We start from the raw sequence: 17,574 nt of genomic DNA, 5'->3' as shown, positions 1-17,574 counted from the left end.
CGCGACGCACTTTAGTACGTTATGTGACAGATATGATGTTTTGTCACATCTTTTCGTTTGGAGTAGAGAGCGCAACTATGTCTTATTCGCTCGACCTCTTCCCATTTCCTTGGATAGAGTTATTAAATGAGATATAAACTTCGATATTTTCAGATTTTATCCATCCGGGCTGGGAGTGTGAATAGCTACGTGTTTTCAAGGGTAGCATCACAGGTGGGGTTCACAAGAATCTTAGAGTGACGATTTTAGAAGGTAAAGATAAGAATTTTCCTGAATTGCTGGTCTTAATAGGCTTCTTTCGTCTGCTTAGACGTTCTCTTCGTGCTCCATAGCCCTACTCCATCTACCCATCTTACAGCAGTTTTGAGAATATAACACACAGGTGAATAGTGCTTTTTGCGTGGGCTGTTGGTTTGGTGTTTATCGCCTGCGCGTGTATCAACCTGGGAATCGACTTTCCAACTCTAGCTTGAAAAGAAACATTTACACACGTAGCGGTTTTTTAGTATATACCACATTGGTGAATAGAGCTCTTCACGTCGGCTGGTTGGCTAATTCGGAATGAATAGTCGAACCTGTATTAAGCGGTTGACTGTTAAATTCGCGAATTTTTTTTTCCTGTTAAGCACTGTCACTTTCACCGCTTTTCAGCGGTGGTCTCTATTAAGCGGTTGTGGTCATCCTTGACTCAGTCCCATCGGCCTGTTCGGGTTGTGCGGAACGGTCACTTAGGGCGGAACCACTCGAATAAAACGAAGAATTGTCTCTGAAGTAAAATTTATTCCATGTTTGTCTCCTAAAATAAATGTTAGTATTTAGAGTTAGAATGTCCTCAACGCATTGCAGATTATCTTTTTTCTTAGGACTACTGTATCTGACAAATATTATGCAAGAAAATTTCGCAAATCATTTGCTGGGTAATTACCAAGAGGTCTAACTGTTAGAATTCTAATCTATTGTTCTGTTTTTACGCTGCATCATCATTTTGTTAAAGTTATTCGATACATTTTTGAGCAATTTTTTAAAATAAACTTAACATTAAAATGATGAATTATGGTTTAAAATGTTGTTTTCTTGTCTTTTGTTGTTAACCTGTATTAAATGGTGATAACAATCACTTACGGGCTTAAAACGGTTGCTCGATTGTACCGTCTTCGTATGAAATAATGAAATGGTTTGTTAAAAGACAAAAAGATGAGTTCCCTGATGTCATTACCCTCTGAAGTATAGGTCGGTATTTTTGCTAGTTCCGCCAAGATTCCCACGGGACACTTGTTGGGATCTCTCTCGGGATGCCAATGAGGAGATTTCTACCAGGGTGCCACTGGGATACTCGCCCGGATAAAAACTAGCGAACAAAATTGAATGAAATCCTGTTTCGCCAGTAGTCCCACGAATTCAATATTTCACTCCCACCTCACTTTCTACTTCTGCTAAATCTTCTTTCCGAAAAAGATCAGAGGTCTTCACGATGTTGGAGTTCGCTAATTGTATATGAATATATTCGCACGTGTGAAAGAAATCGGCCTTCGCCAAAACACTCGTATGGTTAATGCACACAGCTGTCTGTCAACTACGTATTCTTTCTTGCCGCTGGTTCCTTGCTCCTCAGTTCCAAACCCACACCTTCCTTCCCAAGTCTTTCCCCTACTCACGGACCTCATTAATTCACAACATTATTTGGTATCGTGCGACAATTTCTACTTTTCTTACTTTCATAATAGTTAAAGGAAAAAACAACAACAAAAATAATAAATAAATAAACCAAAACTTCCGCTTAAAGCGCCTGAGCAAACCGCAATATTTATTTGTTATTTTTCTCTTTTTTCCCCTTCCTATATACTTGGCGTTTAGCCTAACGTAAACTGCTTGCTCTTTTTGTAAATATTACTTTCCAGTACCTGATACATTATCTTTAAAAAAAAAAACCTATCAAATTCAAATCTGCCAAAGAAAATTAATCAATATTTAGAATCCATTATCGTTTACAGAGAAATAGATTTACAAAAAAACTCATCTTAAATTGCAAATGTTACCGTTTGCCTCTCCATGTTTGCCAGATAATATAATTCCCATTTCCGAAGCCAGCAATAAAAATCCACAATTTTAAATTGTTTTTCAATAAGTACTTTGTGTGCTTCCTTGCTCATTTCTCTACCACAATCTACGTGTTTAATAAAGTTTAGCCCAGAATTTAGAGTAGCTTTCATTAGGGGAGTAACATTTTGACTCAAAAAAAATTTAAAATACAAAAAAACAAAAACAACAACAATAACATCCAGATACAGACTGTATTATACTGTGGTAACAAACGAGGGAGACCTTTACCCCAAGCTATAGCAGATCTCCGGAAAAGTGAACCATAAAGAAAGAACAGTGTTCTTCCTTCTGAGTTAGTCTCAAAGTTTTACACTAGAACGTCAAAGGTGACGCTTCCAAGAGTCACAACAGATGCCGTAAAATGGCGGCCTTGGCGGCGGTACTTGATAAAAGATGGGTTGCGTAGGAGAGTCACGGTCAGGAACCAGCGGTTGACAGCCTTTTGAGACATGCGCGGCTGACGGGGCTCCCGACGAAAGCCTGAAAGACAAAGAGAGAGGAACGGTAATATAAGCTGCGTTTGAGAGGTTTGGACGAGATCTGGAGGGACTTTGTCGATTATTTCAAGTTAATTATCCTTCAAAAAATTAGTTCATGACAACAAAGGAATCATAGTAGTGGAGAAAATAGGCCAAAAGAAAGAAATTTCTTTCGTACTTTGAGTAAGAAGGGACACAAAATGTCTTTTCTTCCTTCACTATTGTTTTGGAATGGTAAAGAAAAGTCATTTAAAACAAATATTACAAAGCTTCAGAGCGTCCTGCCTCGATGCCAAACCTACAATATACAGGCTCTGTCGGAGATCAGGCGACAAAATAGATGCCTTAAAACACGGTACTTGAAAACTAATTTTAACGTTAAGAACGGAATACTTGAGTACTTCAGACTCAAGGTGAAAAGAAGGTTACACACGTAGGGATGTTTCTTTTTCTCCTCATGAAAAGCCTTAAAACTGTTCTATATCACCCAGAATGCAATCACTTTTTTAAAGGTCGGCTTGAAAAATAACTGTCGGTGAGATACGTTTCAGTTGCTCAAAAAACTGTGCAAAATGACAAAAAAGAAAGGCTAACTTTCAATATTCCCGCGTGACCACAGAATGGACATGAAATGAATAGTAACCAACCGAACATTGCTCGCATCGTAAGTTTCTTCTCCATATTACCCATTTTTTATCAAATCTGATTTGGGAAACGGGGTACATTTTCTGCCAAATTTTCCATGATTTCACATTAATAACGACTCTTGTCAAAAGAAAATTATGTATTTCTTGCCCTCCGTGAAAAGTTAATTTCTCGTGTTCTGATTGGTTGCTGAGTGCCGGTTGCCAGTGCATAAACAGCGCTGTGTTTTGATCTTATTAGGGAAACAAACGTGCCAATTGTCTCCAAGCTACAGTTGCCCATTCGTCTGTCCGCCCATTCGTGCGCACACTCATCAGTCCGTTTATCAATCGAGCCAATCAAAATCATCCCAGCCGAGTCATGATTCTGGAGGCAGTTTACAAGCAACTGACAGAACACTAGCATCACGGGATGTCTGTGGGTAACTAGCACAGTCACAAAACCAAGGTATGCGACAAAAGCTGAGAAGAAAATGAAGAAACTTTGAAGTGAAAGTCGAAGGTTGTCCAGGATCCCATAGGTTATGCTTTAGTCAGCACAACGACAACTCCGTAAATCCCGTGCAACCCTCTCGAAAAATTAGACGTAAAACTATTGCGAATCGCTACCGAGCCACTACCGTTTCCTGCGTTCTGTTCAGTTACAAACATGACGCGTGCAACTAGTGATAACTAATCACTTTCGAGAACTTTCCTATAGTTTTGATTAGTGCTCTAATGAGACAGTGTACAGTTCACGTTATGCTTGCAACTGGCCATTTAGCGCAACATGCCTATGTGACTATACGCGTTATATGCGTGCTGTTATAATTTTGTCAATCACTTGATGAATTACGGACAGAATTGGAATGCACTCTGTCAGGCCTAGTACTAGTCATAAATGTCTACACATGCTTGTCATGAGTAGATCAGTTTTTCAGGGCGTGCGTATCACACAACAAGAGATTCAGTTCAGACTGATGTATAATAATACCTGTTATCAATTGTAGCAGTATTGTTCTGATAAGTCGAGTTACGGAAGACGATATGTGTTAGGAACAACTGGAACAACATCAGAAAGATAGCCAAAGCCAAATTGGGTCTTCCGAAACAACATTCCATGAGTACTAGATTGCGTCTTTCGAAAAGCCTTGAGGTCTAACGATTATTCGAAAGCAGCTCAGCCACGGGATCCTGATCGAAAAAATATGTAATTGTATATATCTGTATATATCTTCTTCAGTTGCATTGTACATGTAACAGAGCATTTTTCAATTGAGTGTCGAAAGTAATCAATGGTTGCTTTGGTTTTTCTTAACTTCGCCGTGTGATTGGTCCAGAAAGCTTGCGCCACCTTCCTAACCAATCAGATTCAAAGCTTGAACGAATTGTGATTTGGTCATTCGCGTTTTCCCGCCTTTGATGCAGTACGCCCACAATGATCACAATAACCATACGTCAACAATGTGATGCAGTCATTTGACTTTCATTTTTAAGATTCAAATCGATACAACAAATACATCGGTAAAACTTACGACAAAGCCGTTCCGCTTTCTTTAAAATATTTCTATGATTCTGGGGTGAGCAATTCTTTCGATTTGAAAACGATTGCCGGAGCAGCAGCCACAGTTGACTGAAAAATTGTCAGGGTTCCAAAACCTAGAAAAAAAAAGAAGATAAAACATCAAAGAGCTTCATGGTGAGATCACATTAGTATGAAGAGCATTGCGAAACTACGAGCCCACCTAATAATCACAATGACTTTAAATTTGCAGGTTCATGAAATAATATTACTTCCCTTTAAAGACCGCGTTGCTTCTCAACTATGGTTAAATCATAAACAATAGTCGTAGTTACACTAGCCCTTTTACCCATGGGTAAATAGTGTTTGCCCACGGGCAAGGACGTTTTTGTGTGTAACCGCTTTCCTCAGACCGAAACTGCCTTAGGGTTATTTCCATGGATACATCAAAAAGAACCAAAGAACTTCCCATGACAGTTCCTGAACTGAAAAGTTCGGTTTATCTGCTCCCGGAGGTGGCTTGACCAATCATAAAGCAGAATGTAGCTAATACAGGAAATCGCCTGCAGTGTTTTGAGGTGACCTCCGATGCGCTTGGCTAATTTCGCGCCCTCTTCGGTGTCTTCACGAAGAAAAACAGCTGGACTGTTATATATATGGAGGACTGTCGTATAAGGCAGGGAAATCACTAAAATTTAGCTTCATAGATCCCGATTCGTAACATTCACGTTGCTCTGTACTTTTCCTGCCAATTTGTCAGGTCAGTGAACTCATATCTTATTATATTTGACCCTGAGGGGAGGGAGGGGGAGTCTTTTACTGTGTAACCGCATCCCTAAGTGTAACAAGAAACCTGAGTTTAACCAAACCCAAGCCATTTACCCTCCTTTAGGCCCCAAACCCAAGGTGTGTGTAAGCACGGCTAATCTGAATCTCTTCAAATTCAACTTTTGGCAACAACATAAAGGTGTCATTTCATGAATCTACGGTAAACATTCACTCAAACATGACAACTCTGTAGAAGAATAAAAGTCACTGGGAAAAAAAACCGTTAAATAGCCCGCTTAAAGGACCACGCAACCTTTACTCTCAAAATTTTAAATCCCAATTATTGCGTATTTCTTTATTACATCTGTATCATTTTCAAACAAGGACAATGTCAGTATCTAAGAAATTGCGCTCCTATTCTCCCCTAACCCAACATTAACCCTAACTTGTTATCAGTTGACTGTTGTTGGGTTTGGGGAGGGGTAGGTGGCAATTGTTCAGATACCGATATCGATCAATCAAACAAACAAAGGGACATACAGAAGAAAGTGGATTTGTTGTTTCAGGATCCATCCTGACGAGAACGACGAGCCAAGCAGTTTACGAAAATCACAACGGCAACGGGAACAACACGAAACAAAACGTTTCAACCTACGTTTTGAACCACAACCCGATGTAATCCCAACATGAAGTCTTTAAGTCTATGAATAATTATTATTGTTTTTTTAGAGGGCACGGTAACGAATCTTGCAATCTGATTGGTTCTTTACCCGGTCAGTATTTTCCTATCTCTGCCCACGGGCCACGGTAACGCTTTCGTGAGTCGCCGAGTACATCCCAACTTTCGTTGTCATTTTTCATAAATATACCTCGTTTTCCGGCTGGGTAGTATTTTTTAAGCAAACACGTCGGTCACTACCTCAAGCCGATAAATAACTTATGAATCCTCTCTTTTCTCTCTATCAAATCACTTTGGTTGACAGAAAAATATTGGCTTCAGAATGAATTTTGTATAAACAATAGTGTCATTACGTTGGTTGACAAGCGGCCTAAAAACTGTCTGCAATTAATTTTAATCGTTCACAAAAAGTACCCAGAAAGTTGAAACGTGAGGTATTTGGTTACAGTTAAACTGAACGATGGAACTTTCATTCATTTAATATCTGAATTTTCTCGAGCAATTTGTTCATAGTGAAAGAGCGAGCGAAGTTTTAATTTAAGTTCCTGGTGAGTCTTTCCAATTCCGTTCAATTTGGACATTTGTACCTTAAATTGCACAACAGAAATTGAAGGAATTTTTTGAGAAAAGGCCGCATTACATTCCCTTGTGTCTCGTTGGAGTGTGCCGTTCGAATTTAGTTTTTGTGAAGGAAAGATCAGAGTTAAACACGCCATTACAGCAAACAAACGAGCAAACTCTCACAACTTCAAAATAAAAAAAATTGAATTTACTCACAATTACTTTCCTCGCCGTTTACTTAATGAACAGAGGTAAATCTTCGTACATGAATGAATGGTCGATGAGAGTGAATAATACTTTCCGCAAGATCATTAACTGATTTTGAAGAAAACATTGTCGTGACAGTCCTTGCCAAACTGGTTCTGTTTGTTTTCAAATGTTCCTACGCTTTTTTTTTTCTTGCGCGCTCTCTAATTGACAGGTGTCAGATTGTGACAGATACTTATAAAAATAATGTTTCAAAGTTTGTTTGGAAGCCTTTTAAATCACCTTTATCTTTACGGAAATGAAAATGTTTCGCTGAGGCATCTCTCTTAAATTTGCATCACCTCTATTTTAACCACCATTTACCCACTCAAAAATTGTTCAGTTTATGGAAGATCTTGCCGTATTTACGTCCATAAATCATTCGGGTTCTTTCGGAAAGAATTTAGTCAAGTTTAAAAACAATAAATATGTTATTTACCGGCTAAGGGTCGGTCCGTATGGTGAAAAACTGTGACCTCGGTCTTGAAAATGCTGCCCTCGGCCTACGGCCTCGGGCAGTATTTTCAAGACCTCGGTCACAGTTTTTCACCATACGGACCTCCCAGCCGGCAAATAACATATATTTATTGTTTTTTTAGAGGGCACGGTAACGAATCTTGCAATCTGATTGGTTCTTTACCCGGTCAGTATTTTCCTATCTCTGCCCACGGGCCACGGTAACGCTTTCGTGAGTCGCCGAGTACATCCCAACTTTCGTTGTCATTTTTCATAAACATACCTCGTTTTCCGGCTGGGCAGTCTTTTTAAGCAAACACGTCGGTCACTACCTCAAGCCGATAAATAACTTATGAATCCTCTCTTTTCTCTTTATCAAATCACTTTGGTTGACAGAAAATTATTGGTTTCAGAATGAATTTGTATAAACAATAGTGTCATTACGTTGGTTGACAAGCGGCCTAAAAACCGTCTGCAATTAATTTTAATCGTTCACAAAAAGTACCCAGAAAGTTGAAACGTGAGGTATTTTTGGTTACAGTTAAACTGAACGATGGAACTTTCATTCATTTAATATCTGAATTTTCTCGAGCAATTTGTTCATAGTGAAAGAGCGAGCGAAGTTTTAATTTAAGTTCTACAACAAATATACGCTCCTGGTGAGTCTTCAATTCCGTTCAATTTGGACATTTGTACCTTAAATTGCACAACAGAAATTGAAGGAATTTTTTGAGAAAAGGCCGCATTACATTCCCTTGTATCTCGTTGGAGTGTGCCGTTCGAATTTAGTTTTTGTGAAGGAAAGATCAGAGTTAAACACGCCATTACAGCAAACAAACGAGCAAACTCTCACAACTTCAAATAAAAAAAATTAAATTTACTCACAATTACTTTCCTCGCCGTTTACTTAATGAACAGAAGTAAATCTTCGTACATGAATGAATGGTCGATGAGAGTGAATAATACTTTCCGTTAGATCATTAACTGATTTTGAAGAAAACATTGTCGTGACAGTCCTTGCCAAACTAGTTCTGTTGGTTTTCAAATGTTCCTACGCTTTTTTTTTAATTCTTGCGCGCTCTCTAATTGACAGGTGTCAGATTGTGACAGATATTTGTAAAAATAATGTTTCAAAGTTTGTTTGGAAGCCTTTTAAATCACCTTTATCGTTACCGAAATGAAAATGTTTCGCTGAGGCATCTCTCTTAAATTTGCATCACCTCTATTTTAACTACCATTTACTCACTCAAAAATTGTTCAGTTTATGGAAGATCTTGCCGTATTTACGGCCATAAATCATTCGGGTTCTTTCGGAAAGAATTTCGTCAAGTTTAAAAACAATAAATATGTTATTTACCGGCTAAGGGTCGGTCCGTATGGTGAAAAACTGTGACCTCGGTCTTGAAAATGCTGCCCTCGGCCTACGGCCTCGGGCAGTATTTTCAAGACCTCGGTCACAGTTTTTCACCATACGGACCTCCCAGCCGGCAAATAACATATATTTATGATAATCAATCAGATATTATCTTCTTTTTCTCCAGTTCATTTTATGGTGCATGAATGTTAAAAACGGAATTACACTGCCTCACCTGTTCCTGGCATTTCCATCAACAAATGAAGGATGACTGTAGAAGAGAAAATGAGCTAATAAAGTGATTATTATCTCAAGAATAACATTTGAAACGATGAAAAAGTTTATTAGATCTCGAGTTAGACAAGTACTAATGCATTTTATTTGCTACATGCCCTTTAACATCTACCCATGACCTTTATTACCTTCCCAAGGGAGCAGACGGATAAATTTTAAAAAAATGTAGCATCTCCACAATTTACCGACCAGCTAAACAAAACTTTCCACATGTGCAACTTTGAATGTCAACATTTCGCGAATGTCCTTCGAAAAACTTTTTTACACGGGCTATTCAGAGTGCAACCAAACTATATAACAATGAAAAGGGTGTAAAATGCGAAATTAAAAAAAAAAGATGTTTCGTTTTAGCTCGCAACAATTCGAAACGGACGATGCTTTATTAAGCGAATTGATCAAGTCTGACCGCTCGAATAAAACTTCTGCTCGATTTCAATCTTGAGGGGTTGGTATCCAAAAATTAGTGAGGATTTTTCCATATTCTTGCGATCGGTTGTTACTAAACTATGGATCAGCAGACCGCGGAACCTCCACCATAGATTTTTTTTATAAAAGAAGAGCAATGAGATAAGTTTAAAGTTTGCTTTCGGGTACAAAGAAGAATAATTTGAAAGAGAAGTATGTTTTAATTGTCCATGACTGAACGACAATTTGAAAGCTCTAACAGTTTGGGTACCGCGATATCTGCTGTATGGAGTTCCATTGCTGTATTTTAATACGTAAAAAATAATTAATTTTAAGGGTTGCTTAATTATTTTTCTGTGAGTGCACGTCACTTTAACCCCTCAGCTTATTCAGAAAATCAGCTATCGAAATTCATGATTACTAATAGTGTTTGAATTTACGATAAGAAGGAAAAAGTACACCAATTCGACCATTTTTTTCCAAATACCTGATCAAATGTTAAACTTTGCATCTGTCTAACCTAATGCCATTTTAAGTGGACCCTGATGGTTAAGTTCGATCTCTTGTCTAAGCACGTCCAACGTTCAGCAGCTATCTGAAGTCGAGACGTTTTTCCCTTTTCACATCTTGTCATAGTGGTATAAAACGATAGCAACTAAGCTATTGCGTCCCTGTTATCCTAAATATGGCTGTCAAAGCTGTTGTGCAGACAGCCGTGACGCAAACAACATGACCACAGCATGAATGTCTCGCCTGTGCTTGTTGATCTTTAATTGCTTTGCGCTATATGGAATGTAAAAGCCTTAAGGTATCCAATTTATAAGAAATCCTTCTCTGATTATGAACTAAGAGTTTAATACGGACATCTCTAGAATCTGATTTGTTTTGTTTTAATCAACAGTGCCAAATAATCGCCACCTGACATTTTTTTTCGGTTTTGTTTTGCCAAATTTCACAGGATGTTCAAAAATCGATACAAATGTTTCGCAAATGGAAAGTCAAGGTATAATTAGGTGGTACTTACCTAGCGCACAACTTTTAAAAAAAGTTTTGCTCTCTTTTTCGGATTTAGTTGTACTCATCACGCAATTTGATGGCTACCGCACAACAAACAGGAATAACTAGCGTCGTACTTACCCAGCACAAAACATGTTAATAGAGTTTTGAAAATTTCGCCGGATTCAGTTCCATTCATCATCCACTTTATCATGGCCACGATATGCAAAGGTTGCTGTTAAAAGGTATCGTTACACTAATATTTGATTCACCCCGCTTGAGAGTTGCGGATATACGGCATCCTTATAAAACTCTTTCGTACGAGTTAGAGTTTAATGCAAATTATGATCTCTGATAGCTTGTTCATGGCATTTTTCTCCTTTTTTTTTCCCCGTCATAGACGGATCAATAGACAAAGAGCAGCTCGCAACAGATGTGGAGCATTGTTTTTCTTAATACAATCGAAAAACTTCACGGTATTAAATTACTTTTTATCATTCCAATTTTAGAAAGAAGTAGCTAAAAAATAGTCGATGTTAAGAATGGTTATTTCTTTATTAGTTCCGCTAAATGAAAGTTGTCGTCAATCAACTTCTGTTTTATCAATCGGCAGCTAATGCTAGCATGCCATCTGTACGTACGTATAAATGGAAATGATTATTATTTATTCGTCTCGCCTATGACATGCTGCCGTTTCAGTTGGTGAGTGTAATTATTTCGCAGGCCTTCAACTTTGATGGATTAGCTCAATCATGTGTTAATAGCATGTATTGCTATTTTTACAGCACGGCAAACTCCGAGTCAAAGGATTCCTTCTCGGTTTTCTTAGATCGTGAGTTCGATGTGAGTTTAGGTAAAGTTGATCGTTAATTGATCAGAAAACCAACGGAGGCTAACGGCCATAGTTTAGTGTTCAGCCTACAAAACAACTCTCCCATTCAAAAGCGTCATGCAGACCATCTCTTTTGTTTCCAGATGTTTGAATTCCAACATTGTAGAAGGAGCGGTGGGGTCAAAAGGCCTGAGTGGGAGACGTTCCTTGGTTATAGTGATGTGCCCTGTGGGCCAGACATTGTGCTCTCAAGTATCTCTCTGTGCTCACGGAATAATTGATTATTTATTCTGGAATATCCAATAGTATTAGCTGCAATAAAGTTAGTCAATCGAAGCTTGAAACGTTTATGACATATCGCATTTGGGCGGTGTAAAGAGAAATGTACTCGTACATTCAAGAATATTCCTTTTTTTATCACTTCTTCCGTCTAAATCGTACACTTCTTCATCCATGCTGATTTATAACTAGGTATGACGTAGTCTAGCCTGTTGTAAACTGAGTTTGCACATCTACATGTTCAACTCCTTCTTTCGCTAGTTGAAATTCCTCTTCAATGTTAGCCTCTCCGTTATAGTGATATTTGAAAGCCACGCCCTTGGAAATATTCCGCATTTCTATCGCTGAGCTTTTTTCCTTTAAATTGTCTACTCTGCGTAAAAGTTCCTTAATCGCTGTTTAATGAAATTTGTGCAAGAGATTATAGGTTTATGCCATTTCCGGCTTACGTCGCCCCTATTGAATTCCAAATTATTCGATGTATTTTCGATTCAAAGTGGTACTCCTTATCTTAGCGATGCGGAATAAAAACTGGCAAATGTAACTGATCAAAAACAACCCAATCATAAGGGTTTTTCTATTCTTTTCAAATTATCTGTTTATTTATTCAACCATTTGCGTATTCATCCATTTGTTTATTAAGCAACAACTTTAATGTCAATTTTATTTTTTTAATTTATTTTTTGATTTAATAAACATATATTGAAGAAACATTTGTACAGAACGAAACTTACATTACATTACTCTACTTACATGACTCGACATCACTCTACTTATTACATTACTCTACTTATTGGATTAGTCACCGATGCTTATTTCTTACTTATACTAACAGTCACTTAGTAACAGTCACTTACAGCGTAATGTTACTCACATAACGTTACTAAACAGAACATGACTTACAATACATTACAATACGAAGAAAAAATCAGTCACTCCCGACAAGAACAACTGCTACTGCTGCACGATTGAGTCCTTTTGTACAAAGTGTTCCAGATAATTCCCGAAGCTTACAACAACCATTTTAGTGGCGTTACACCATAGCTACGTAACCTAATAAAATTTTGCAGAAAAGTTCCTTTGTATGCATGTCAGCATGACTAAATATTCTAGAAATTTCTGGAAACTGATAGTTTCAGTGACTATTCATAGCTTATAGTTAAAAATAATAACATGTTTGATAAGAAGTTTGTAAACTAAGTAAGTGAAACAAAGCAGTCATCAACATACGGAGCCATTAGGAAGTTAAATTTATAGATTGGTCTATTTCGATGATTCTTGCCTGGAAATATACGATCGCCTAGAAAATAAACTTATTATCATAAAAATGATAGGTTTCAAAGACAACTAGTTGAATGCTCAAACAATAATGGAGACACAGGCCTCTTTTTACCTGCAGATCGTAACTCAGACCAATCGTAAGCGACTTATTGCTGTTAACTAAGTGATTGTTCTAAGTATTTGGTTGTTATTTCCGATTGGCTGAATCAAGTTATTTAAGTCAAGTATAATTTCGATTCAAATTCAGCACATGACTGCAATTAAATTGCCCATACATTCCCAACCTCATTTGGATTGACCTGTGGGCTCTTCCTTGTGGAGTTGTCCTGTATAGAAGATGGAAAAACGATGTTCATCATTCTTTTGAATCGCTCTCTGATCTGCAGATAGACGAGCAACACGAAATATGGTTCTTAGCACTCGAATATTTATTGAAACACTAAAACTTGATGATATAAAGTTAATAATCAGTTCAATGTTTTTTCTTACCTGAGTGTTTCGCATACAGTGTAGAGCAAAAATCAGGAAACCCTGCAGCATAAAAATGATTTCAAGATCAATAATTTTTACAATATGCAAACAAATTAGTCAAATATCTATTAAGATTCCCAAGAGGAAGGAAAATTGCACATCTTATAATTGAAAAAGAAGTCTGCCTTCTCTTGCATAGTTGACACCTCTTTGTTTTAAAAATTCCAAAGAAATGTAATCTGACCACACTAATGGTGTCTCACTTGGTCAGAAAGTAAAATAAATAATAGAGATTAATGTCTTTTTACAGTTACCATCGAACACTGACCTGAGTAGAGTTAAGTATGGTAAAGATGTAAGCGAAAGCTTTATGTACAGGCGAAAGGAGACCGAATAGCCACGTGACACCCAGCTGGGGAATCATCACCGCGCATGTTTTGATGCCAAGACTAGGAGTTAGAAATAAACATTATTTTACTTTCCTTTGACAATGAATTTTCATTGTTAGATATGTTGATGCCTTACTGATTAAGGAACGAGAAAGCTAGGCAAATATAGCCCCACAGGAGGGCATGGCAATGTCTTCCACTATTTTTTTTAGTTTTATGCTGTGATTCTCACCGTATTTGCTGAAAATGGTGGTCTGCCCCTGTTGGTTGCAACAAATTGGTCATTTCCCTTATTACTCGTAAGAGTATCAAGATGTTGAGCTAAAATACACAAAAAAAAGTGATTATTTAGATATGGATGTCGAATAGCCAAAGTAGGGGAGGATCTTTGCCAAGGAAGTTATTAATTCGGTTACAAGCGTGGGATGAAGAGTAATTTGCAGGGAATAGAGCTCCCAACCGGGGGACCAAGGGGGACTACCGGGGGACTACTCTTCCTGCTCCTTTCGTATTTTTCATTGTTTTTTTTTTTTTTTCATGAGTTATTTTTGCGTTGAAGGAAGGGGGAGAAGTTTTTTTTTCATACTGTGTAGTAAAAGTTGGAGAATTTATGAAGCTATCTTATGCCTGTGAGGACATTGTCTCCACAGGTTTTTCTCGCTATTGAAGACTATAATTAGGTTAAAATTGACCAGCATCCCCGCAAACAGCGGCTACGTTCAAAGCTTTTTGTGAGTAAATAGGGAAAAGAAAATGATATATATTGTCTCGGGTTATATCATAAATACTTAATTCGTTAAGTACTTAATTAAGAGCAGAGGAAAAATTCTTTAGCAGCAACTAGTCCAGGGTATACAAATCACAGTCACCAACACTAATCATTAACTCACAACTTCAATAAAAGCCACAAAGGCGACGAATATCCAGATCAGGTTGTTAGTCGAGGAAAGCCAGCAACTAAACTCGAGGAAGTGAAACACAAGAAAGAAACACAAATTGTCAGAAAACAAAATGATACCGATTTCAAACTATATCCAAAAACAAAACAAAGAATTAAATGCAACAAATTAAAAGGAGAAGAGCAAGAAGAAACCCTTGAATTTTTTTCTCACTATTTATCACTCGTATAGCTTTGTAACCCTTCTTTTCCAGCAGCGATGCCAAGTGAAATGGCCACCATGATCACTGGAAGACCTACCCATAAAGAAAGGAAGGAAATCAAAACATTTTACTGCATGACAACACCAGCTTTGGCGATCTGAAAGCATGGTTACAGTTAACAGTGCATGTTTTAAAATAATAAACTTACCCCATGAGATGACGTGATACATGTACATTTTGGTGTTAATGTTGTAAACTTTCACAAGGAAGAAGTAGAAATAAATTCCCTCGATCAGCATCCAACAGAAAGCGGCCATCAAGAAATACTGCATCAGAGCTGCTATTGTTACACAGGCAGCCTGTGGAAAGGACGAGTTTTCGTATAATTCTTAACGTGCTTCTTTCGATAAGATATTTGCGGTGCAAAGACCAAATTCATTCTATGGATAGAAGGAGAGGCTACTGACTTTGTTTCCTGTGGCGTTTATTCCAGCCAGGAAGATGATCTGTCCAGCTCCAAGGGACATAGAAACACTCAGTCGAATTTGAGAGAGAGGTTTACGAACATCTCTGGTAAAATAATATTAAAAAGAAGAAGAATGAATGAAACAAAAGCAGCAACACAGAGGAAAATATGGCAAAAAAATTAACTAAATCTTGACAGCGAAGGAAAGAAGAAAGTCAGTAAATAGCTCAAGAGAGGACAAAAAGGAAAATATTACGAAAAAAATGTCTAAAGCCTAAAAAATTCATAAAAAGTGAAACCATCAGTTGTTCAAAAGTTCGTGACGGGGCATGAAATGTAGCTTGAGTTTATGAATTATCCGACATGACTGTTCTTGCTTGGATGGAGATTGGCATTGAGATCTCTTTTCTTACCAGCATAGTTGAGGGGAGTTAAGAATCTACCTCATTATTAATCGAGTACATTGCTTACGTGAGGCAGGAATAAAGTATTAATGTTAAAAGTATCCCGATTATGGAAAGGCTCAGTCCCACGTAGGTGGCAACTTTCAGAATTGTTTCGTCCTCCTTCGTGAGCTGTGTAAAGAAAAGAAAAATTAAAGGACAACATTGAGTTAGTTCATTGAGCCCATAAACTATTAAGAAAGGCAAAAATAACTTTATTACCTTTGTGCTACCGTCGTAGTCCATTAAGACGGCAAAATGCGTCAAATGATTGCAACTGCAAACTGTTTCTTCTGAGTTACTTTTTGATGTAATTACATGACAACCTTCCTCTGAAAAGCTGTCACACATGAAAAAAAAAAATTAAAGTTGAAAAAATCATCCATTGTTTGGGGAAGAGGTGATGTCTGACAATTTTGCCCAAAGATTTTCTTCCATTGTAGTTATAGTTGCGAGAACATTTTAAGCAGACTTCACCTCTCTAAAAACGACATGTTGGCTTCCAGGAAAGTGTTCATCTGCGCAAAAACATCTGACAAAGTTCATTTTTTCTCCTCCATACCTAATTTAATTAAAAAGGAATAAACATATTGATAAAATTATAATAAATTATTAATGTTGTAGTTTTTTTACCTTTTTCTGAGGCCACTCCTAAAAACATACAGCGCTTCTCTGCTGTTAAGACCTGAAAACAGATTTTATCTCGTCAGAATAAATCAAAGCGACGCATAGCAGCTAATTTTCATGTTACCTTTAGGTTTTTGAACTTTAGGATGACATTTTCTAGCAATTTCTCTGGCTTGGGGTCCATAGTTACTGCCATTATCCTAGAATTGATATACCTATGAAGAAATTGTATTTTAAAATGGACCAGAACCACGGAAGCAATATTACATATTTTTGGTAGATTCAATTAGCCAATTTTTTATGAAGGTGGAATGGTCAGAGACAAGCAGGGAGTCTTCCAACCCTAGTTAGGGTTTTTGGAAAGTGTCAGTTCAGTTTAGTTGAACTTAGATCTTACGTGTTTCCGTGTTATGTGTTTTTAGAGGTAAACGACATGGAGTAATATGAAAATAACGTCACCTTTGGTTGTCTGTTTCACTCCTTATGGCTTGATCTGTCAGAAGTAGGTCATGCAGATCCTTGTACACAAACGCAGCTACCACTGATCCTTTAAACGCCCCAAGAATCAACAAAAAATGTTTTTAAACAACAACAAAAGAACAATATTGAAAAGTTTATCAGGCTCTGAGGTATGTGACATTTTAGGGAAGGCGAATGATTGAAGAAGATAGACTATGTAAACTAAGGAAGCGCCTTTACATGAAGCTTTATTTCAATAAAGAAATTGCTATTGGAGAAACCAAGGTAATACTAAAATTTGTAAAGTTACCACCACTATGAACTCAAAACCCATGAAAATCTTGTGAAATAATTCATTGTAAATTCACAGATTTTTCACAGGATTTTCATGGTTAAATCAATGACATTTTCATGGTCTCAGTGCCATGAAAAAGACCTGAAAAATCCCATGAAAAACCTGTGAAAATTTCCATATTCATGACCCATGAAATATTGAGTAAAGTGACCTAGAAGCCATGAAATACCCATGAAAATGGCATTTCATGGCCTTTTCAAAGGTACTGAGAAACCCATGAATTTCAAGCCCAAAATTTCATGGTGTCAAAGTTCACTAGTTTTTAATGGGTTGCAGCAAATCATGACCCATGAATATCCTGTGAATATGTTAAAAATTCATTGACCATGAAAATTTTCCTTGAATTTTCATGGCCTCTACATGGTTTTTTCATGGCACGTGAAAGTTA

The 17,574-nt window shown here is 37.4% G+C and overlaps 3 protein-coding genes, 1 long non-coding RNA gene and 1 pseudogene across 6 annotated transcripts in view; 2 read left to right on the top strand and 3 right to left on the bottom strand.

The window, feature by feature from the left end:
• LOC149051380 (adhesion G protein-coupled receptor E3-like) overlaps positions 1-17,574 on the bottom strand; it is a 494,984-nt gene that overhangs the window by 50,576 nt on the left and 426,834 nt on the right. The window lies entirely within an intron of this gene.
• Positions 1-17,574, top strand: part of LOC149051401 (replication factor C subunit 1-like) — a 165,723-nt gene that overhangs the window by 20,771 nt on the left and 127,378 nt on the right. The gene's annotated exons all lie outside the window — the stretch shown is intronic.
• Positions 1-17,574, top strand: part of LOC149051406 (uncharacterized) — a 130,610-nt pseudogene that overhangs the window by 77,401 nt on the left and 35,635 nt on the right. The window lies entirely within an intron of this gene.
• On the bottom strand, positions 764-9,147 carry LOC149051412 (uncharacterized). The gene is made up of 3 exons (XR_016181028.1): positions 9,024-9,147; positions 4,738-4,861; positions 764-4,396 (listed from the first exon to the last, which is right to left on the bottom strand). It is a non-coding gene; the product is annotated as an uncharacterized LOC149051412 (long non-coding RNA).
• On the bottom strand, positions 13,501-16,425 carry LOC149051411 (adhesion G protein-coupled receptor D1-like). The gene is made up of 9 exons (XM_089184979.1): positions 16,379-16,425; positions 15,968-16,085; positions 15,774-15,877; positions 15,304-15,406; positions 15,045-15,195; positions 14,848-14,929; positions 14,626-14,692; positions 13,968-14,056; positions 13,501-13,795 (listed from the first exon to the last, which is right to left on the bottom strand). Exons 2-9 carry the CDS (start codon positions 15,989-15,991, stop codon positions 13,657-13,659), a joined length of 759 nt encoding a protein of 252 aa, XP_089041105.1. The 5' UTR covers positions 15,992-16,085; positions 16,379-16,425; the 3' UTR covers positions 13,501-13,656.

Source organism: Pocillopora damicornis, chromosome 1, assembly GCF_964200805.1.
Source record: "Pocillopora damicornis chromosome 1, jaPocDami1.2, whole genome shotgun sequence".
In the NCBI taxonomy this organism is placed as follows: domain Eukaryota; kingdom Metazoa; phylum Cnidaria; class Anthozoa; order Scleractinia; family Pocilloporidae; genus Pocillopora; species Pocillopora damicornis.
The sequence above is the reverse complement of the archived record's forward strand: the minus strand, read 5'-3'. Positions and strand labels throughout refer to the sequence as shown.